At 60.4% G+C, this 22,570-nt stretch overlaps 1 protein-coding gene across 1 annotated transcript; it reads left to right on the forward strand.

Annotated features, from left to right (window-relative positions):
• Positions 1 to 9,006: 9,006 nt before the first annotated feature.
• R3HCC1L (R3H domain and coiled-coil containing 1 like) lies at positions 9,007 to 21,022 on the forward strand. Its single transcript, XM_055721175.1, has 7 exons — positions 9,007 to 9,108; positions 14,336 to 15,819; positions 19,517 to 19,692; positions 19,807 to 19,877; positions 19,996 to 20,091; positions 20,258 to 20,398; positions 20,580 to 21,022. Exons 2-7 carry the CDS (start codon positions 14,350 to 14,352, stop codon positions 20,633 to 20,635), a joined length of 2,010 nt encoding a protein of 669 aa, XP_055577150.1. The 5' UTR covers positions 9,007 to 9,108; positions 14,336 to 14,349; the 3' UTR covers positions 20,636 to 21,022.
• The last annotated feature ends 1,548 nt before the right edge of the window (positions 21,023 to 22,570 follow it).

Here is a 22,570-nt window from a genome sequence, read left to right on the forward strand (position 1 = left end):
CTGTGGCGATGGGCACAGAGCTCTCTGTGTGTCTCTCGATGCAGAAAGTAGCTGCGGCTGGGACTGGGAGAGCACTGGCAGGGCACAAGGCTGCCAGGTCACCTCAGTGGAGCAGGTTTGCAGGTGCTCCAGTATGGAACCTGGGGCTGCAGCCACCAGGAGAGGCAACAGGAGACACCAAGAGAGACACGCGGGGAGAAAGCCGGAGCCACAGGAACCCACACCATTCAAGCTGCTTTGAGTGGCTAATCAACTGCCCTGCTAAAACCCTTATTTCTCATTTGAACATTTCTGGCTACAGCTTCTGCCTGTTGCTCCCAGTTCTTCTCTCCCTGCTGGATTCAAGAGCTCTCCAGCCACAGTGGTTGTCTCCCACAAAGATGCTTCCACGTGGCCATCAAGTACCCCTTGATTTCATTTCTGATGACCCACTCTTAACAGGGCTTGCTGTGAGGCTGCCTGCTGCAGGGTCCCCACAGCCAGCACGAGTGTCCAGGCCTGGGGAACCTGCTGTAGGGCACTGCAGTGGGGCAGGAACTACCCCTACTCTCTGCATTTGCCATGGGGAGGCTGGGATGCTGAGCAAACCCATCAGGGATGGGAGGTCAGCATGACCATCACACATGTGCAATTCATGTCCTCATTCACCCCAGAGCTCCGGGGGCACTCTGCCTGCCGGTGACCCACAGCCCCAGTGCCTGGTTGCAGTCTGGCGTGCATGTGTGTGCTCAGGGCAAGTACCCCCTCTGCTGAGTTGTTAACTCATCCCAGATTTAGTAACCACCTGGGTAATTATTAGCACAAACTCTGCAAGCCAGCTCTTAATGCCATCCCTGACTGGCAGGTACAGAACTCAAATGCCGGCAGGAAGCCAGCTGGAGCATGCCAAGACTGTGAATGGTGCTGGGCACGCTGGCTCCCTGGGGCTGCAAACCCAGCATGCCAGCACACTGGGGCTTGGCCCTGGACCTGAGCACGTGCACACCAGCAGCAGACACAGGCAGGCCTGCTAGCACACCAGCATACCTTGCACATGCACCTGTACGTGTGTGCACACACAGGTGTGCATGCATGGCATGCACTGCTAGACATGCAGCATGGTGTGCACACATGCAGCTCCGCAGCAGCACATGCAGATGTTAGCAGGGATGTGCTCATACCATGACACCCCATGGGTATACTATGCTACATGCATGTGGGGCACACGTGCCCAGCCCATGCTACCAGCACCCAGTGGGGTGATTTTCCATTTGTGGGCCCGCAAGGCACTCCACAATACCTGCTGTCCGAGCCCCTCAGTGCCCATCCCATGGATGCTGTTATGCTGCTGGGCTGGGACGTTTCTCTGCGGGAAAAGAGCAGCCAGCAGGCACCTTAGCATAACCCATGGCCATAAGCCACAGTCCTGCATCAGTCCTTGTGCCCTGTGCTGGCCCAACCTGGCCCAGACATCTCCATCCCACCCCTCTGCTTGCACATGCATGAGGGGCACCGTGGGGCAAGCACTCCAAGGTGGGACACAGGTCTCTGCAAGGAGCTGCAGAGGGGAGCACAGAGCATCAGCGGGCACCAATGTGTGGGGAGCCTGGCTGTGCAGCGCACGGGAATGCGCAGGGGACAGTGGTGGCGGCAGTGGGGACAATGCACAGGAAATTAGAGCGAGCAGCAGCCAGACACGCTGCGGGGGGAAGGGAGATGCTGCGCTTCACCAAGGGCTGTACACAGGCTGGGGAAGGCTCTTCAGCTGAGCTGGGGCCAGCATGAGCACTGGCCACCTCCTCACACACCCTGGACCTCCTTTTCCCATCCCTGGGGCAGAGGCCAGGCTTTCCCTGGCCCTTGTTCCTGAGGTGCTTGCACCATCCATGTGGACGCAGCCCCCTGGGAGTGGGGACCTTCTTGCAGCCAGCAGCCCTGACACCCGGTGTCCCTGCTGCTTGGTGACTTACCTGCCGCCCCGGGATCTCCCTGGGTAGAAGAGAACAGGATGCTGGGAATCAGTCCGCCCCTTGCTTGCATTGCAGTGGGTGGAGGGGTGGCTCAGGGCTGTTAGCTGGCAGTGCCAAGTGCTCTGGCCAGCCAGGGTAAGCCTGTGAGTTGGCAGTGCCACGTGACACCCATGGCCCTTGCAGAGACGGCACTGCTCTGGAAGCTGGGGGATCCTCAGCAGGACAGGAATCTGCTGGATTCATGGAGCACCCAGTCTGTCCCCTCCAGCAAATTCCAGACAGTGCAACACAAACTGGGAGCAGGTGAGCAGAGCAGTGCTGACTCAAGGTACTAACCTCCAGGATACTTCACTGTGGCTCTCATGCCTTTTTCTAGAGCATTGTGGAGGCTGAGGCACCTGCACACAGCCTGGTGGGTGCACAGCACGCACACACACACTGTCAGCACACTCAAGTGCACCTACATGCACAGATGTAACAGACTGCGTAGCCACCCCATCTGCACATACTCTCTGTGCACACACATGGCATGCGAGCACTCAATGCGCTGCTCAAATGTGCACACAGCCCATGCACAGACTCACGTCTGCACTCACATGTGCATGCAGCAATGTGCACGCACCCCAACACACACACTGTGCGCTGCTGCACTGCTGCTCACTGCACCCACCAGCACAGCCAGGCGGGCTGTACCAACCACCCTTGCTGCTTTTTGACACTAGAAGAGGGCACCTGCTGTCACAGCAGCACACTGTGGGATCCCTCAGATGCCAAGCCAACCACAGCTCCTGCCTGGCACCGCTTCCTTCTCTGGAGGGGCTGTGCTGGGACTTCCCTGCTCTGAGGGTCTAATTTCCACCCTAAATGTATTCATGGATAATTTATCCCCACTCATTCTTGTGCTAACATTGTCTTTTAGCTGAAATAGCTCTTCTCCTCCCCAGCGTTTACCCCGCTGATGTATTTATAGTGAGCGCTCTGCTCCCCCACAGCCTGCGCTGTGCTAGGCACCAGCCACTGTCCTCCCATCATGGGTCTTCCAGGCTCTGCCTCCCCCAGCAGCCCCACGATGCCTCTGCTCCTCTCCCAGTTTGGCTCCAGCATGGGCAGGTCTCCCGAGGCCCATGCAGGGATGCAAGCGAGTCCCCAGCCCTGCCAGAAATGTCTCTCCTGGTTCCTCCTAGAATTGCTTTTGCCTCTCCCAGGACTACACACCCATCGTGCAGTGGCTTGCAGTGATGGAGTCCCATGCTCAGCTGGCAGCTCACTTGGTCCTTCTTTCCCCTGCTGTCCCCTCCCTGTCACTGTCTCGCAGCACCTGACCTCCTGCCTTGCCTGCAGCCCCCTGCCCGCTTTGGTCCTGCACCTTGGGCCAGCCTGTGGCTCCCTGTGCCTGGACACGTCCCAGCCCTGGAGATCCTTTTTGTCGGGGCTGGCAGTGACTTGCCGACTGTCACCCATCCCAGTGGCTCCCTGTGAGCTGCTGCCTCCCAGTACCCTTCCCTGGTCCCCTCCTCCTGCCAGCAACGTCCCTCTCAGGTGCTCACTAGGCACAGGAAGGCCTGGAAAGGCATTATCTTATTACAGAGGCCAAGTCAACCCCGAGGTGTGTTTAATCTCCTCTTCAGTCCTCTTCATCACAGGTTTACCGCACCCTCAGCAGCAGCAGGGTGCCAAGGCTGGGCCCTAGGCACTGTCCACCCAGGGGTGCCCAGCCCCAGCCCTGGGACCCCCAGCCCCATGGCTTTCTCCCACCCCAGCCACTTGCTCTGCACAGCCTCCCAGGTCCCTGCATGGTCCCCAGCCACTCCTGTCACCGTGCACAGTGCCCCCGGGTCCCTGCTTGGACTCTTCCTGTCGCCGGGACATCATTAGAAATGTTAATTATTAATTATCACTAAAAGCCCTTTTTGCTGCATTGCTGTTCTCTGCCTATCTCTGCCCCGTGCTGACTGTAACCGGATACACCCGTGCTCGCCTCCTGCCTCGCAGTCCCCGGTCCCTGCTTTCCCTCGCTACCTGCTGGGTGCAGGGTGGGAGACAGAGGCCAGTCCCCCATTCCTCTGCAGGACATGACCCCATACGGGACTAGCTGGACTTGTACCCCCTGGGATCCCAGAGCTGTTGCTGGCATGGAGATGCACCAGTGCCAGCGCTCAGCCTGGGGACTGCTCTGCCTCATGCCAGGAGAGGGAACAGGAGGCCAGAGGAAGGAACAGGAGGCCAGAGGAGGGACCTGACTGGTGCTGTGATGGAGCCAGTGACCATCAGCTCTTCTAGGCCATGGATGATGTGATCTCTTGTGAAAGGAGCATTGGGACAGGTCTTCCTGATTGGAAGGTCTCGGCAGGGTGAGGGCAGCAGGCTGCACTCTAGTCCTCCCAGGCAGCATCCCTGGCTGGGGAAGAGGTAACAGGCTGCAGGGAAACCTGGGGTGCTTGCCAGCAGCTGGATGGGGCTGGCAGGACCCGTGAGGCTGGTACACGCTCAGGGAAGCTGGCTGCCTTCGAGGAGCCTGTGCAGCTGCAGGGAGGGAGGGGGATGCCCAGCTTGCCCAGCTCAGTGTCCTCTGCAACGTCTCCTGCAAGATTTACCAGCTCCAAGTGGAACTCACTGATGAATCAATTCACATCACCATCTATTGAAAGCAGTCAGGTTCCTTCACACAGGGCAGTGGCTGTCACCCAACACGGCGGCAGTGCCACAGCCAGCACTGGGCAAGATCAGGAACTGCTTCCAGTTGCAGCATCCCCGAGTGCTGTCTGCCGGGCAGAAACCACCTCCTGGCAGCATCTCCACCTGCCAGAGCTAGCCTCAATGTCCTGGTACCTCCTAGGGACCTCGACAGGATGGGGCATAATGGAGCGGGCTGTGGCACAGTGCCAATGGGGGCTACTTTGCATCAGGATAAAACTTGCATCCCCCCCCCCCCCCCCGGAGTTCTCCTCTCCTTTTTTCCCCTGTCTCCTGAAAGAGCCAGGCTATTGGGGTTAGCAAGCTTCCCACCCCAGGACTGTCACCAGCCACCCCATGCTGCTGCACGGTTCTGCTGAGGGTGCTGGAAAGCAAAACAATAGCTGGAAGGAGACAACAGCGATAGCTCAGGGAGAGGCGTTCAGGGGGCAGGCTCCCGAGGGAGTGCAGGGAGGAGCACCCAGGCCTCTCCTAGACTGGTATTGATTCCTGCAGCACAAGTGCTGCCTTCTGTGCCTGTTCATTGTAGATGTGCAGGAAAACAGGGAGGAAGAGACCCCGGCTCCCCCCTCCACAGCCAGCCCGTTCTCCTAGGGGCACAGCCCCATTGCATCCTGCCTGGGAGCTGCCAGCAGCATTGGCGCCTTCCCACACTGTGGGCTGCTTCCCCACATTATACAGCACTGTCACGAGCCACTGAGTCCCCAGGTGTTTGGCGCAATAATGCAAAGCAGATCTTACCCGCCCCAGCCCCGAGCTCTCTGCAGTCCCCTCCCCGTGGGCTGAGCGTGTCCCCTGGCTGGGTGTGAGGGAGAGAACCAGGGCTGCAGGTGCTCTGGGTGCCCCTGGCACACTGCAGCTGATGGGCAATTCCCTCCTTGCCCCTGCGTGCCCGTTGCAGCTCCCCAGGGCTTTTCTCTGCCAAAAGCACTCTGTCAGCATTTGCTCCGCAGCAATAAATCAGAGGGATGCTCATACAAGCATGGGCTGGCACTGGGCTCCCCAGGACCGGGGTGTAGTGAGGTGCCTGAGGCAATGCTCAGCCCCAGAACGTGACTCATTTTTTGTCTGGTGTTTCAGTACTCAGCCCAGTGCTCAAAGCTCGGGAGAATCCCAGGCCGTGCTGGCAGGTCTCTCAGCTCCTTGGATTGTCTGGCTCCTTTAGAGCCAGAGCAGAGCAAGCTGGGACTCCTCTGCACCCCTCATGCGTTCCCAGAGTGTCCCAAGGGCTGGCGGGGGGCTGACATGGCTGCAGCAGCCTTGGTACCCCAGGGCAAGGTGATTCCCTGTCCCTGGACCATGACTGGCTGTTGGTGTTCCTCCTGTTCACAGCCTGGCAGGGAGCTGCTGAGGGGCAGCCAAAACCCCTGGCCCCTTCTGACACCTCCATGTGTGTGTGGTGCAAGCAAGTTCTCAGCTCCCTGAGAGCGCTGGGAGTCACAGTGGATGGGATGACAGGCTCTCTGGTGGCTGGAAGGAGGCTCCAGGGCTCAGAGGCAGGGCTGGGGGAGGAAAGGCTGCTTGGGGAGCCAGAGCAGAGCAGAGGTTGCCCGTACTGGCTCTCCTTCCCATCCCAAGGGCCAGGGCTCAGCCTAGTGCAAGATACTGCGTGAGCGGAAGCTGGTTGCATGGCTTGCTTGTGATCAGACCCAGATCTGGGTCCACTGACAGCTCCTTTCTCTCCCGTGCTGCTCCTTTCAGCCTGTGCCTCCCCGCAGCCCTGGCTGACGCAGCTGCAGATGAACAGACAAGGAGAGCAGGCAGCACTCCCGGCCCGCTCTGCTGTCCCCTGGGAGGCATAGACACGGCAGTTTTAGATCAAGACTCTTCAGAAGCAAGAGCAGCCCTGGCTATCAGCAGAGAGCGGACAGCCGGCTCCAAGCACTCACTCCCACTGGCTTCGTGACACGGACAGTGGGTTTTAGGACGCCAAGGCAGCCAGGACTAGTGTGCTGGGCCCCCTGGTGCTTAGCCATGGGATGCTGCAGCTCCCACCAGTGCTGGCCTGAGTGCCTGAGGCATGGCTGGGCTGGGGGCAGACCCAGCAGCAACGGCCAACCCCCTGTCCCAGCACTGGGAGCGGTGGGAGCCCAGTGCCACCCTGCTCTGTGCAGAACATCAGTCACCTCTTGGAGAATGGGATCTCCATGCCTGGGAAGATTCTCAGGACCCCTGAGACCCCACTAGCTGAGGAGAAGGTGGGCTATGGCCCAGCAAATCCTGCAGCCCCACTCTGGGGTAGATGGCCTCAGGGGCTGGTGCAAGCGAGGTGCATTTACATCGCCCCCTTACCCTCACCCATCCCCTCTTTTGTGGGGAGCACGGGGGTGTCAGCAGTGCAATGGGTCTCTGTCCCAGTGGGTGGCACTCTGGAGGGTATCACAGTGTTCCTTGTGGGAGGCAGGGGCACAAGCACAGCTGCTGGGGCTGAAGGGGACACGTGAGAATGTCTCCAGCAGGGGAAAGTGCGGGGGTCCTTCTGCAGCCCACAACTCGAAGCACTCGGACTGCTGCTGCTGCCATGGAAACTGCTGTGGAACATCATCCTGCCACACCGGCCAGGGCAACCAGGCCACTGCTGTCCCCAGCCGTCCTCGGGCTCTGTCTGCAGGCACCTGGGTTGACAGAGTGGGAGAGGCCAGGTGCTCCCTGCCAGCCACCCTCTTTGGGTCACCCTTGGGCTGTGATGAGATGGGGGCACCCCTGGCTGGGACACCCAGGGTACGGCCGGGACAGAGAGGCCAGGGAAGTGCTGGCAGGGGGTGTCTGGTGCCATTCCCAGACAAACCCAGCTCCCACACGGCCAGGGGCTCCACGCTGCTTGGCCTCCCACAAACATAAATCATTTTCTAATTTATAACATGAATAATTGATTTTGCCTCCGTAGCTGGCGATAAATCTCCTGTGCGCACATGCATAAGAAAATAATAATAATGAAAGCGATCAGGATCTGCTGCCATCGATTACCTGTGAGAGGGACCGTGGTCCCCTATGTGCCATGGCCGGCTTGGGCAGGGACAACTCCCCGGGGTGTGCCGGGTGGCCCTGCCTGGTGGTGGCCTTCCTTGTCCTGCACAGCAGCATGTGGCTGGGGCAGGATGACCCTGCCTATCCAAGTCTGAGCCCCTGTGGCTGTACTGGGACCCACACCGGGCAGTCAGGAAAGTCTCAGGCATCAGCAGTCGCAGCCCTGTAGCTGTACCTGAGGAGGGATAAGATTCTTGGCACAGCCCCATGCACTGATGTCCCATGCAATGCCTCAGTGACGCCTTGTCGGGATGGCAGGTAACCAGTCCCTGGTCCCTCAGCAGCTGCACGACCTCTAGGGAGCTGTGGAAGCTGTGATGGCTGCCAGCTGCCTGGGCACCAGCCTCCCATCCCCGCCTGCGTGTGGGGCACCAGGCCTCCCTCACCTGCACCAGGAGCCTGCCTGGGAAGCAGCTCCTTAGGAATTGCACTGGAGAGCCTCGGCTTATTAGAAAGCACGTTGGGGTTGGGGTGGGAGGCGGCGGAGACCCCAGTCCATCAGCCTGACAAACCAAGGCGGCTGCAGCAGCCTGCCCCACGCCCCCATAGCCCCGTGTTCTGCCCCGCAGCCTGCGGTGACAGCGACCCTCGCGCTCCTGCATCCCCGGGCCCGGCCCTGCTGGCTCCCACCCCCGCCCGCGGGAGACCCCGGCCCGGCTGCCCCAGGCGCCCCACCGGTCCCCGGCAGGGCCGGCCCGGCTCGGCAGCCTCTGCAGCACCGGCGCTTCGTTAGGAGATGGCGGCCGCGCCGGGCCCGGGCTGCTCCCCTCGGTGCCCGTTACCGGCCGGGCGCGGGCGGGCGGTGCTCGCCCAACGCCGGGAAGGAAGAGCAGCGAGCCCCCCGGGGCAGGCGCCTTCCCCGCCGCCACAGTGGCCGGCCAGCCGGCGGCGGGACGCGGGAGGGGGGCCCGGCGTGCCCGAGCCCCCGGCAGCTCCCCCGGTGCCCCCCGGCAGGCGGGAGCGGGGCTCTGCCCGCACAGCCAGCGCGGCCGCGGCCAGCACCGCGGCTCCCGCCTGCTGTGTGACATTAAACGGTAACGGGAAACCCACGGCAGCCTCCCGTGGGGTCGCCCGGGGGCCGAAGGGGGGGGTCGCCCTCCCTCCCCCGCAGCCCCGTGCCCATCCTGCCCCCCGGCCACCCTGCCCTCGGCCCCCTCCCCTGGCTGCTGGCTGGTGCGGGGCGGAGGGAGGGCAGCGCGGCTGCCCGTGGCGGTCCCAGCCCCGGGGACGCGGAGGACCGGGCGGGGCCGGCGGCCTATGTGCCCGCGGGGTGCCGGCGCGGGGGGTGGCGCGGCCGCCCGGGGCGCGGGGCGGTGCCGGTGCCGGTGCCGCACTACAGGTCCCGGCGCTCCCCGCGGCGGGACGGGATGGGGCGGGCCCGGTGGGGCGGAAGCGGCGGCGGCGGCGCGGAGCGGCGGGGGACTCGGCGCGGCCACTGGTAACGGCGGGGGCCTGGCAGGCAGCACGGCCCGGCGCGGCGCTCGGGACGGGGGCACAGCAGCCCCAGGTTCGCACCCTGCCCGGGTTGCGCGCTGCGCCCCGTGTCCCGCTCTCCCCCACCGCGGTGTCCCTGCCCTGACCCCCACCCCGTGTCCCAGCCCTTTCCCCCCTCTCCGCTGGCACGCAGCCCCCGGAGTGCCTGGGTGACATGGCACGTTGCAGGCCGCATAACTCTTCCCCAACTTATTGAGTCATCAGGCGCTGCCGGCAGTGACAGCCCTCGAGGGCAGGGGAGTTATATGGCGTCCCCGGGCACTCGGCGGGCCAGGTTCCCACGGCTCGTAAAACGTGCCCACTGCTCCCAGGCGCTGGACGCTGTTTTTCACGGCTGCCTGCCTGCCCTCGCACCCCCGCCATCCTTCACCTGCTGTGGGGCTGGCACAGCTCTGGGGTGGCTCATGGCACGATGCCGGTGACCAGCTTCTGCCCTTTGTGTATTTTGGGGGGTGGTCACGCTGGCCACCTCCTTCCTGGTCTGAGCACACCACAGGGCCTTGCTTTCCAGGCTGCTCCTGCCCTCCTAGTAGCTGCTTCATGTTATTTTACCTTCATTTTCCCTGACCGGATCTTGCTTTGTTTCCTGACTATGTTTCTTGGGTCTTTTGAAAGATTTTTGTGCTCTGGCTGGTGTTTGCAACGCCTCTCTGCTCGGTATCATCTGAAAATTTAATTGTAATTCACTATTCAAATGAAAGTTTGGGAGGTAGTATAAAATGATACCCTTGAAGTTCAGCTAAATTGCGTCTTGCTTGCCTTATCCAAAAGCTTTGCCTAGCAATTCTTCCAAAATAACCTGCCCTGCAAGCCAGTGTCCTTCATCCAGGAGCCCATTGCGGTGGGTGTGCAGGCTCCTTCCTCCACCCGTTATGTTCTGTGCTAGGGAGGGGCACAGGGTTTATCCTGTGCCAGACTCTGGTTTTGTCGTCCTTTCTCACAGACAAAATCAGCACCTGGTGTGCTCTGCCTGTCACTAGGGCCCTGGGTTCCTCCTGGCACCACGTGTGTGCTGGCGGGTTAATCGGTTCGTCTTGGCACCGGCCACACCAGCCAGGTGACCCTGTCTATGTGGAGATGCTGGTTTTGCTTTCCCTGCAGCTGTTTCTTCGAGGCCTCTGCCTCATTTGCATTTCTCTTGTTAAAAACAGTAATTTTGCCCTTTTGAATCATCTTTATTTTTGAGCCATCATTAATTTTCTCTCCCTTCTTGTTTATTAATAGATCTTTTCACTTTTGTGCTGATTCTGCCTGAGTATATTTATAAAGTCCTTTGTATTCCCCTTAGCCTGCCAGCTGTTAACTCCTTCTGCTGGTTTGTTGTCCCTTCCTGCCCCCCCTGCAGCTGTGGGGGGACATTATTGACTTACAAATCCTCCTCCTGTCTAAAAGGTTCCCCTTCTCTTGTTCCAGGCATCTCCTAAGAGCATCTGTTCCAGGTATCTCCTAAGAGCATCGCACATGAAAGGCATGATTGAAATCTCTTTTCTCAGCGCCTTTGATGCCTTCGCTGCCTCCTTGCATAGCCAGTGTTTGCTCCGGCTGCTGCAGAGCATCTTTCTCCTGGCAGCAGGGGACAGGGATGTCTTAAAGCCCACAGGGCTGCAGGCAGGCGTTGTACGGGATGCAGCTTTCTGCTTCTTGAAGTGCTTTGCTTTGCTTCATGCTGGTGGCTCTGTGTTTTTGCTTTTGCTCTGCCTCTCCTTGCCAGGCATCCAGGTCTTTCCCTGGCCCCATCACCTGCTGCGTGAGCTGGGCAGGCTGGGCTGGAGCTCTGGTGAGGGCAGGAGAGGTGCAGGGTAGCCAGAACCTCTGATGGTCCTTAGCTGGGCTGCTGTGCACCGATGTTGTGCAGTCAGTGAGCATGCCATGGCACGTGCCTGGCATGGGATGAGCCCTGTGAGCAGCGGGTTCCCCAGCAGGGCTGTTTAGAATCTCCTTGTACCTGTCTTTTTATTAGTCTTGTTATTATATTTCTTTTTTTTCCCTCCAAAGAGCCCAATATGCGGCAGGCTGTAAAGAGTGACATTGCGGGTGCACGAGCCGCATGTTGAGGCTGCGCACGGTCCCCCAAGGCTCCCGGTCCCCCAGTGTTGCCATCCCTGTTCACCATCAAGGCTTTAAGGTTATCTGCTCTATCGACGGGAGTATGGATTGAGTGGAATTAGAAACCTCGAAGGCTAAAAATACAGCTCCCTGCCAGGAAATGCGGCAGCCTGCTGGGAGGGCGCTGGGTGGCATCGAAACTTTTCCGGGAACTGGCATGCTCCGGTGTGAGCCCTGCAGCCTCACATCCGCGCCCATCCCTGGGTTCCCTGAGCAGTACTATGGCCAGCTTCTCTGCCCACAGTGGAAGAAGGCAGCGGGAGCTCTGGCTTTGCTGTCGGATTTGTGCTGCAGGTGTCCTCACCTGCCAGGCAGGGATGCAGATGGTGGAGGTAATCTGGCGATGCACTGTGCAGTGTGAAGGAGGGTGTGTGACGTGGTCAGCCCTGTCTTGCTGCTGTTTGTGGGTTCCTTCCCTGGATAGAAGAAGGAGAGAAATCAGGGAAAAAATGCTGCACGTCTGCTGCAGATGGTCACTAGAGGAGAAAGGCAGGCTGGTGCTGGCACGTCCCCCGGGCAGCTGCTCTGAGGCCTCACAAACTCTTGCCATGAGCACAAGTTCCCCATGAGTAGTGTGTTCTTGTGGATGGTGTGAAGGGAGCTGGTGCCTGTGGGGAGCTCTGGCCACCTCCTGGCTGATGCTCCAGCATCCCCCTTGCTACGCCAGGCTGTGTTGTGCTGGGCTGGTGGGTGTTATGTGCCAGGCAGGTGGGCAGTGCTCCCACTGCCACTTTGACTGTGGTATCATGGCATGCTGAGTCTGGGGCTGCCTTTCCCTGCTTGGTGCCACAATGCCAAGCTGTTTTGGTAGCTGGCTCTGAGAAGCAGGGCAGCATGCGGGACAGCACGGGCCCTTTGGGGGATGCACTGGCCATCGCCGCCTGGGGTGGGCTTGGTCCTGGAGTCTGGAAGCAGAGGGTTGCCCTGCCCAGTGTAGTGTGAATGAGACCCGAAGCCAGGGCCGTTGCTCTGCCTCCCAGAGCATGAAATCGGTCGGTGCCGATGCGTGGCCATGGCATCGATGAAGTGTGTAATAGGCTGGGGGCAGGAGCTGTGCTGCCTTGTGGGGAAAAACCAAACCATTGCAGCATCCCTGCCAGCATGGGCGAGTCACCACCTTGCCATGGTCCTCCCTGGGCTGTGGGAAGCCGCTCTTCCCCAGCAGCCTGCGGCAGGCAGAGGCAAAGCTATGCGGGGAGAGGATGCTCCCAGCACCAGCCGTCTGGCTAATGCCGCACCATCTGCTTTGGAGGGTGAGGCAAGGTGAACGGCAAGCTTTCGAGGAGCCCATAAATCCTGTGTGCAAAGGCTCTTGGAGGTGACTTGGGATATGCGTGGAGCAGTGCTGCTGCTGGCAGCTCCCTGTGCTGGAAATTCTTGGGAAGCAGAGACTGGGGCGATCAGCGATTCCCCCCCCAAGGCATTCAGTGATGTCCCATGGACCGAGATTCTGGGCTTGGCTGGAAAAAGTCCTTAGGAGAACGTGCTTCGGTGCAGTTGGGAGCCCTGTGTGGTTGGAAATGGTGGTGTTGGGGGTGGGGTGGGGGTGTCCCAGTGCCCCCACCTCTCTGGCACCCAGACTGCCACTCGGCGACAAATTGTATAATGCCTTGGGACTGAAAAATTACTAATACAAACCTTGGCGGGTTTGTAGGATACATTCCTTTCTCATGGTCGATAAAGATAAAGGGGATCGTTCTGCTGGCAAAATTAGTGTATCAAAGAGGGGGAAAAATATGACAAGAGCTGCAGAGGCAGAAAAATGGTTGGGGCAGCTCCAGGATGGTGTCCAGCATCACTGCAGCACCTGTGCCTGCACCTTGTGCCGTGGAGGTGGGCAGGAGTGCACGGTGCTTCTGCCCACCTCCACAGCACGAGGCACAGGCACCACGGTGATGCTGGGGAGCACGGCCCTGCCCAGGCTTGCCAGCAGTTTCCAGAATGCCGTGAGAGACCCATCCATCAAGCTGAGGCAGTTGTCTGTTTGTCCGTCCGTCCGTCAGGAGGCACGGGCAGTCCCGGCCGCTTTCCAGCCAGCGGTTGGCCTCCCCTCGCCTTCCCGGCACCGCTGCCGGCTGTTGGTGAGGGGCCGCGGGGAGCGTTCGCGCCTCGGTCGGGGGCTGCGTGGAGGGGAGGCTAATGTACCGGAGGTGCCTCGGAAATGAGAGCCTTGGATGGGTTCCTGGCCCTATTGATCCGCCGGCAGTTTATGCATCCTGACATTCATAATCTCGGTCGGCACTGATGGTCCAGATTAATGGGCCCGGGGGCTGTCCATCCGTCACTTCACATTAATTACTGAAGAGGTGTTTTTCCAGTGATTTACCTGACAGCGGCCCGTGATGAATCCCCCTAAACGGAGTGGGCAGTGATTAATCACGGGGCCCTGGCCCAGCCCTACTCTGCCTCAACCACAGTGCAGCCCCCCACGCCATCCGTCTCCATAAACCCTGCCTGATGCATATTTATAGGGGCAGGGGGGCCCGGCAGCTCGTGGCGTGCCTGCTTCTGCCAAAGATGATGAAAAATAAATCTCTGCTGGGATGGGGCAGCAGGTGAGCAGGGCTGCGGCATGCTAGGGTGGCAGCCGTGGTCCTCTGCCGGGGTGTCCCTGGGCTGGGGCTTGGTTTTCTGGTGCTCTGCAGCTGCCACAGACTTCTCTGCAGTTTTTGATGCATGAATGGTACAAGGGCTCTGTGGCTTGCTTCAGCTGTGGACACTGGCCCCTGGGGCTGGGGTGTCCCAGGCAGCAGCCGCCAGAGCAGGCAGGTGGGCACCTCGGTGATGCTGGCAGAGTTTCCCTGCTTTTCCCAAGCCCGGTACGCCTCACCAAAGGCTGTAGTGCTGTGGGGTGCTGCAGGCACCAAACCCCATCTGCAGATCTGCTGCTGTGGGGACAGTGTTTGGGCTCTGCTATCCATCGCTGCGCTGGCTGCTGTGGGAGCGAGTGTGGTTGCCAGGCTGGGACCCCAACCCACCGACCTGGGCAGGGGCTTCCCCCTGCATGCCCATCTGTGGGGCCACTGGGATGCGGGCAGGGCGGTAACACTGTCTCTCCTTGGCAGGCAGCGGTGGCACCATGCAGCAGGAGGTGGAGGGCAGCCGGCCGCGCCGTCGGAAGCCTGACATGGCCCTCTACGTGCCCAAAGCACGGCGGGAGAGAGCGGTGCAAGTGGTGGGTGATGTGCCAACCGGGCACCACCGGGAGCCCGAGAACCACTGCCTGGCACGGGACACTTGCCAGGGTAGCGGCGAGGGGCAGAGACGAAGCCCCCATGCCAGGACACAGGCGGGCAGAGCAGCAAGGAGGGAGAGCAAGGTGCATGCTGGCCTGAAGGAGCCACGGGCAGCCTCTGCAGGGCACTGCTGGAGGCCGGGAAGCAGCTGCTCTGTCACACCGGAGGCCCCGGGAGCATCACCCAGCACGTGGGAGCTGTGCCCAGATCTGGTCGTTGCCCAGCCCTGGGATGGGCAGGACAAAGCATCCCATGGTGAAGGTCTCAGAGAGCTCAGCCACGGCCACCGCATGATGAGGACTGACCCTGACCCTCCATCCCCAATGAGCACCCAGCCTGGGGCTGTGGAGGCTACTCCTGAGCCCGAGGGCAACCCCGCTAGCCCAATGCCAGCGTGTCAGGCAGGGCCGAGTGGCGTGTTGGAGCATTTGGGGGACAGCACACCAGATCCAGCTGGGGACCTGTCCCAGAGCCCAGGAGAGGGTGTCCTGCAGCCAGCAGGGGTGGGCAGCCAGGGCAGCGTGGCCAGGCTGGCGTGTGAGGCTATGGGTCCGAAAGCCCAGGAGGAGGAGAAGGAGTGGGGAGGGTGTCTGCTGGCAGGGCAGGGTGAGGGCTGTGCCGCTGGGGTGCCAGAGGAGGAGGTGGAGAGGTGGGGAGGCATGGCTGAGCTTGCCAGGGAGAGCACCTTGGGTGCACCAGGAGCCAGCTGTGAACCCGGGTGCTCAAGGGGTGACACGGGCGATACACTAGTGCTCCCAGGGGAGAGCACCCCAGGGCAGGGCACGGGCAGTCTGTCCCAGCTCCTGCTCAGCAAGGAGGAGAGCGCTGCTGGTGCCAGGCATCCCGGTGGGGAGGGCAACCTGATGCCTACTGCACAGGGAGCAGACGGCACCTCTGTCTGCACAGACTGCAGCGCTGTGGCAGAGAGCGGCCCGCTGGGTGCTGGCAAGGAGCCAGCGAGTGGCATGTGGGAGGGAGCACCCCTGGAGAGCTGTGAGCCCCCCCCATCCCTGGAGAGCCACGAGCCCCCACCACCCCTGGAGCTGCTGTGCCACAGCGTAGAGGGCCTCTCACCTGCAGCCTGGGCTGAGGAGCCGTCTGGGGCAGGTGAGGACACAGGCTTGCTGCAGCAGCACCACTGCAGCCAGGAGTCCAAGGAGGAAGAGGAAGGTCTCCGTAGTGGCTCCCCAAAGGAAGGGCAGACCAGCGCCAGTGCTGGAACCCTGTGCCAGGCCAGCCCAGGTGCCGAGGAGAGCTGGGACGTGCTGTTTAACGATGATGGGGACTGCCTGGACCCACGCCTGCTGGAGGAGGTATGTGCTGCGAGCCAGTGCCCGTGGGGATTTGCAGGGATGGTAGCTACTGCCTGCTGGGATGCAAGGACAGGGTCCCCGAGGGTCAGCTGTCCCCATGTCCTCCTGGGTGAGTGCATGGTAGGGGGTGCTGTGGCCATGTGGCCAGCCTGCCAGTGCTGCCTGCTGTCACTGCCAGCCATCCCTGAGGGTATGAGCTGCCTGCTGTGCCAAAATGCCTGGGACCTCCACCTTCCCCCCGGGCGGGTTCCCATCCCTTCCCATGGGGCTGGCGAAGGCTGGGGGAGATCTTTCTTCTATAGTACATAAAGCACACCTGGTAAAACCCGCTTGAGCACCGTAAACTGCAACTGCAACTGCACCCTCATGAAACCAGGGCTGGTGATAAAGAAATGGGCTGAGACGTATGGGTTCCCACTGAAATAGCAACAGGATGTTTCCTCAAAACTATGGTTTCTTAATCAGCTTTGGCTCGTTACCATCCCCTCCTGCATGCGTGTTGCTGAATTTACTACAATTAGCTGCTTAGCACCAGGACCTACTCTGTTTTCTTGCTGTTTGCAATGGAAGTTCAGTTTCTGCAGCGAGGCTGAATACCCCTTATTGCATTTTAAATCAGTAGCATCAAACTGGTAATTTTCCAAATGACATTAATGTGCCCAAAGTAACAAACAGCGCTAATATTGTTACAGCCAGCGTCTGTCCACCCTGGGCTGGAAGCAGGGTGTGGAGTGGCGGGTGGTGGCTGATAACAGCATCTGTGAAGGGATGAGATTAATGCAAGAGCATCCTTACCAAGGAGCACTGGTACCCACCTTGTCCGCAGGGCCATGCCTAGGCTGACAAGCCTTCTCCAAGCCCGGTGTGGGCCTGGGGCAAGGTGTGGGACACAGAGCTCACATCCGGGGCTGCTTGGAGGGGGACATGGAAGGGTATTGGGTACCCCCATCCCTACCTGGCTGTCCTCCCCGCAGCTGCAGTCCCCTGCCCTCCAGCTGGGAGGTTGTGGTGAGCATCGGTGCAAGAGGGACAGCACTGCCAGCTGGTGCATGTTGGGCTGGCACTGGCTTTCCATGGGCTGGTGCTGTGGGCATGGCTTCATCCTCGGGCACAGCAAAGTGGCTGCCTGGCCCTGCCAGGGAGGCAGGTCAAGGAGGACCTGTGTTATGGTGCAGCCATACAATGCTGCAGGCAAGGTTGTGCTGTGCAGCGTGGGTGCTTAACTCCAAGGAGCTCTGGAGTATCTGTGTTAGCTCTCCTGTGCACAAGCTCTGAGCAAAGTATAAACCTTCCAGGGAGCTTCCCGAGATGGGTGAATAACAACCTGAATAAGGGATTTATCAATTAAAAGTTGCCATCTTCACCCCCTGCAGATTCCCATGCCAAGCGTGGTGCTTCCTTGAGCCCTGTGAGCTCTCGGCAGGTGGACGCAGCTGCTCAGGGAGGGTGCAGGCTCTTGGGGAGATGGAGCTGTTGTTAATGAACAAAAAGGACAAGAAAATTAGTAGCATTCTTCCTTGTAGCTGAATCCTTATGCGACGCAGATAGCCAGCAGAGAGCAAGATTTATGACGTTCTGTGTGGAGGAGAGATTTCTGATAGTGGACAGCTCTTTAATCTAGCAGGAAAAAACACCATAGCAAGATCCATTGGCTGGAAGCTGAAACCAGACAAATTCAGAGTAAAAATCAGTTTGAATGCAGGGGGTAATTAAGCACTGCGACCATTTCCTTGCAGGCTCGATGGAGTCTCCATCAGCCGGCACGGTGCCTGTGTGCCGGGAGCCGTGGCGCATGCACGCCAGCCTTCTCTCCAGCTCTGGAGGTGCGCTCTCGGTGAGCGAGCGGCAGTGTGAGCGAGCAGCCACAGACCCCTCTAATGTGCTCCAGCGAGGGTGTGTCTTTAGAGAGCAGCGAGGCGCAAGGGACAGGCTTCATTTTCCATGGCGTCCTGTCTCTGCCATCCATCTGTCCATCCTTCAGCAGACCCTTCCCAGGGTGCCTGCCAGGGCTGGGGGCTGTACCCTGGCTTCTGCTCCCTGCCCTGTCCCATGTCCGGGGGGCTGCAGGCGTGCTGTGTGCCCATGCTGGCAGCGTGGGGGGGGACCTGTTGAGCTGTGCCTGCCGCGTGGCTGAGCCTGGCTGCCAGACGGCTCCCGTCCTTGCCGCCCCACCACACTTGGTGATTTGTGAAGGTCAAGGACCTCTCTGGCACTCTGTGCTCCTGCTCTCTAATCATCTTCCCAGCGCCTGGGACTACCCGAGTGCTTTGCTCCCTCAAGCGGTGCTGTAGGGCTTCATCCTGCCCAGGGACGGCTCCTTCACCTCCCCCGAGGAGGCAGGGGGTGCCTGATGAATGCACTGCGCTGCACAGGGTGCACTTGGTTAATGGGTGATGGTGGTGGGGCAGGCGGCTCAGTCGGCGGTGCTAGCCTGTCCCGTGAGCTCCATAACTCAGCTCTACCCTCCGCTGGCATCCAGCCGCCCGGGCAGCACTCCCCTCACCTGCCGTGAATCCATCTTCCCCATAAAATTGTCGGAATGAGCACTTTTTATTGACTGAGCTGGCTGGGATTTATGGACTCTAACCTTCCAGCCATGGTGTGCTGTGCTATGATCGCTTGGGGGATCGGGCTGGGAACCTGGCTGAGTTATGTACCCACTCCCCAGCACCACGCTGGCCCCACGCTCTGGGGGGGATGGGGGAACTCTTGCTGGCTTTGGGCTGTGCCTGTCCTGGTGTCTCAGCTAGGGCAGGGCTGTGAATCCCCTCAGATGCTGGCATGGTGCGGTTTGGAAAGCTGGGGTGCAGTGAGTGGTGCGGGGTGGTCCACCGGCACCGATGCTGCAGGGCGGAGGGGAGTAGCTGCACCTCCATGTTGTGGCAGTGGGAGACTGCTGCCCACATTTTAAAATGAAGGTTGGAAAATAGGAGAGGTAGAAAAACACTACAGCCATCATCTTTTAGGGCTGGAGAAAGTGCCCCACTGTGAGATACTAAGGCGTGCAACCCGTGTAGCTTATCAAGAAGAAGATTGAGAAGGGACTTGATTAGCATGAGTAAGTGCAGTCACGGGGAGGGGACTGGGGACTGAGGATTCTTTAATCCAGCGAGATGGAGAACGAGAACCGCCGGCTGGAAAGCAAAGCCAGACAAACTCAAATGAGAAATAAGGCATAAATTTTTAGCTGGGCAGGTGATTAACCACCAGAACTTGCTCGTCAGGGGAGTGCTGGCTTTTCCATTTGGCGTCTGGGGTGCCGATGGGCTGCTCTGGTGCATGTGCTGCAGCTGAGGCATGCTGAGCCTGGTGCTCCCACATGGCAGTCAGATGTCAGTCTTTCCTCCTGAACTTGCTGTCTTGCTCCTTGTTGTTCCCCAAATGTATTTTGGGTCAGCATGTCACTGTGGAAGGAGGGGTGTGCTTGGCGGTGTACGCTCTGTCTCACCAGTACCATTCCTACTGCGTCCCTAGTGGGACCACAGAGCATGGCAAGTGAAGGGATGCTGGTATGGGAAAAGCAATGAGAGCTCTGGTCAATAATTCCTAATATGTGAATGCCATGAATCCATCTGCAGTGTTGGGGCAGGGGGTGAGGGCCAGGCCACTTCGCAGGGAGCACTTGCCATGGATCAGGAGCTGGCATGGGGTGGGTGGACATGGGTTGCTCAGTGCTGTGCCTCTCCTACCCCTGCAGCTCTCAGGGGGTGAGAAGCACCGGGAGAGCCAGCAGTCACCCCGCTTCAACTACTACGGGGCTGAACCCACCGTACCAGATCTCAGCGATGCGGAGCTGCCCCATGTCATCGAGATCTATGATTTCCCCTCGGATTTCCGCACTGAAGACCTGCTGCGTGTCTTCTGCAGCTATCAGTGAGTCTGCTGGCAATGCCCTGACCCTGGCCCTGGGGTCCCCTGCCTGGGCTCTGCTCTGGACCCCTGCCTACCCAGTGCCGATGCCTTGTTGAGCTTCCCTCTTTCCGGCAGGAAAAAAGGCTTTGATATTAAGTGGGTGGACGATACGCATGCCCTGGGCATCTTCTCCAGCCCCATAACAGGTACTGCTCCCAGTTCGGCTAGGGATGGGCAGAGGGGAGGCTTCCCTGCCTCTCCTGCGGCTGGATCCTGGGCATGGGGCTGGGCCTGCAAGCAGACTCTACTGCTTTCTCCCTGCAGCACGTGATGCTCTCAGCACCAAGCACCTGATGGTGAAGACGCGCCCACTCTCCCATGGCACCCGCGCCTCTAAAGCCAAAGCCAGGGCGTATGCAGGTGAGTGATGGTGCCCCGAGGTGGCTTGTGCTTATGCAGTGTCTTTGTCCTGATAACTGGGGTGTGATGGAGCAGCTGGATGGAGCAGCAGTGCTGTGGAGCCGTGCCAGCTGCCCCATCCCTCCCAGGATGCCCCTACTGATGTCCCCTATCTCCGCTCACCCAGACTACCTGCAGCCGGCAAAGGAGCGCCCTGAAACATCGGCTGCCCTGGCCAGGCGGCTGGTGATCGGTGCCCTGGGGGTACGCAGCAACCAGACGCCAGCTCAGCGAGATGCTGAGCGGAGGAAGCTGCAAGAAGCCCAGGGTGAGATTTGGATGCTTGGGAGGGGTTGTAGTTTGGGGGGACCCTCCTCATGAATGCCCCTTCTCAGAGGCTGCTGAGTGGGAGAGGTCTGCAGCAGGATGGGCACTGGCCATCTCCATGGGGAGCCGAGTGGCTGTGGGGTGGTGGGAACGTGGGGTTGACTCTCCTCTTGTCTCTGCAGAGAGGAAGCGCCTGGAGAACAAGCAGCGGGAGGATGCCTGGGAGGGCCGGGACTGAGCTGGGAGGCTGCACATTCAGTTCCACTAGAAACCCCGCTGGGGTGTCCGGGCCCCTCTCTGCGGGCAGGCAGAGCATCCTGCATCTCGAGAGCTGGGATAGATACTGCACCGTATCCAAAAGCACCAGGCTGCTCCACTGAAAGGGCTAAGCAGGACAGGTGCAGGCTGGTTGGTGCCATGCAGATGCTGTCACTGTCAGGCAGCGCTGCCCATCCTGCCCCGGGCAGGACCCCCGGTGCTGCCTGCTGCAGTGGAAGCAGCAGCAGGACGCGGGGAGCTCAGCAGCAAAGCTGCAGGGCTGTGCGGGGCAGCCCTGGCCACCTGGCAGGGCCTTGTGAGCAAGAGTTTCTGTCCTATATTTTGCTAATAAATACCATTTATTTTATTTGCCTGGCCAGGTTGTGGCTCTCTGCGCCCGTGCATGCCAGGGGAGGGTATGTATGCTGGGGGCTGCTGCGCATGGTCCCTGCCACCATGGGGGTGGATGTCCACACCTCCCCAGTGGTGGGTGTCCACAGCGGGTGGGGGAGGGGGGTGCAGGCAGGAGGTGTCGGGCAGGGCAGCAGGCAGGAATGTGCTGGCAGGGACCCTGTTTACTTCCGCGGAGCAGCTGTGGCCCCAGACAGCGGGGCCCTTGTTGGCGTGTGGGCAGGGCTGCGTTCCCAGCCCTGTGCGGGGCTGTGATGTGGCTGCACTGCTGGCCCTGGCGGGCTGGGGGCTTCCTGCCCGTCCTCAGGGCAGGGACGTGGGTGGGTGGCTGGGACCTTCCTGTGGCTCCTTTGCTTTGCATCGTCTCTCAGCACCTGAAAAACAACCCTGTGTGCCCCAGCACTCCCACCCTGTAGCCCTCCCCAAACTCTTGGAGCCATGGTTTGTGGGGCTTCCCTGCCCTTCACAGCAGGTAAGGATGGGGATGATGCTTTTCTGCCACCCCTACCAGCGGTTTGCATGGTTTGGGTTGTGACTGTGGTGCCCCAGCCTGTGTTGAAGGGCTTGTGTGGCTGTCCTGTGTCCTCTGGCTGTCCCCCAGCTTGGTGGCAGTGGAGCTGGTCATGACCCTGTGGTGGTGGCTGCCTGCCCCTGTGCCGGTGGTGCTGCCAGCTGGGAGCCATCTCAGCCACTGTGCCCAGCCGCTCGCAGCTTGGCTGGTGGAAATTTCAGGGCGTGAGGCTGCTCTCATGTGGAAGGCATCTTCCCAGCCATCCGGCATCCCTCGAACCCCAACTCTGGGCGGAGCGAGACTCCGCTGACACCGTCTCTTGCCACAGCCTCAGGCCACCCCAGTGTGTCACCACTGTCCCCAGCGGCTCGTTCATGTGCAGGGACCATGACGTGTGGGTGCAGCCTGTCCTGTCCTGTGCCGACGTAGGTGCTGGCAGCCCCCCACCCCAGGCTGGTGCCTGCAAGCGAGGTAGGGACAGGCATAGGTGTGCAAGGAGAGGGGTGGCACTGCCTGGTAGCTGGCTCACGGGGAGCTAGGCAGTACAGAGCGTGGGTTGGTGGCATTCCCATTTATTTGCCTTTACTGAAAAAAAAAAAAAGCTAGAAACCACAGGAGGAAGGAAACACAGAGAGCAAGGGCACGGTGTTTCTACCCTGTGCCCAGGAGCAAGGGCTTCGAGGGCAGAGCAGCCCCATCACTGCTCCCAGAGCTGAGGAACTGCCAGGGCAGCCTGGAAAGCCCAGCACGACGGCTGCAGCCGCGGTGGCCGGTGGGCTGGCTGCCGGCCCATGCTGCCACAGAGCTGGCTGGGTCCCTTTATGTGCACAGGGTCAACCAGTTCAGGGACAGGGTGCCCTGACCAGTGGGGACTGCTGGTGGCAAGCCAGAGCCACTTGGCACTGCCCACATGCAGGCAGCTGGGGGGCTGGTGGCAAAGGGGGAACACTGCCTGGCTGGGGCCACATTGCCTAGACCAGGGTCAGTCCCAGC

This window comes from Falco cherrug, chromosome 9 (genome assembly GCF_023634085.1).
Source record: "Falco cherrug isolate bFalChe1 chromosome 9, bFalChe1.pri, whole genome shotgun sequence".
In the NCBI taxonomy this organism is placed as follows: domain Eukaryota; kingdom Metazoa; phylum Chordata; class Aves; order Falconiformes; family Falconidae; genus Falco; species Falco cherrug.

What these genes read in the sequence shown, in the direction of transcription:
- R3HCC1L (XM_055721175.1), top strand. Translation starts at nt 14,350, where the DNA reads ATGCAGCAGGAGGTGGAGGGCAGCCGGCCGCGCCGTCGGAAGCCTGAC. An exon ending in CGTGTCTTCTGCAGCTATCA is followed by an intron (nt 19,693 to 19,806) that starts GTGAGTCTGCTG and finishes TCTTTCCGGCAG; the next exon opens with GAAAAAAGGCTTTGATATTA. An exon ending in GAAGCTGCAAGAAGCCCAGG is followed by an intron (nt 20,399 to 20,579) that starts GTGAGATTTGGA and finishes TTGTCTCTGCAG; the next exon opens with AGAGGAAGCGCCTGGAGAAC.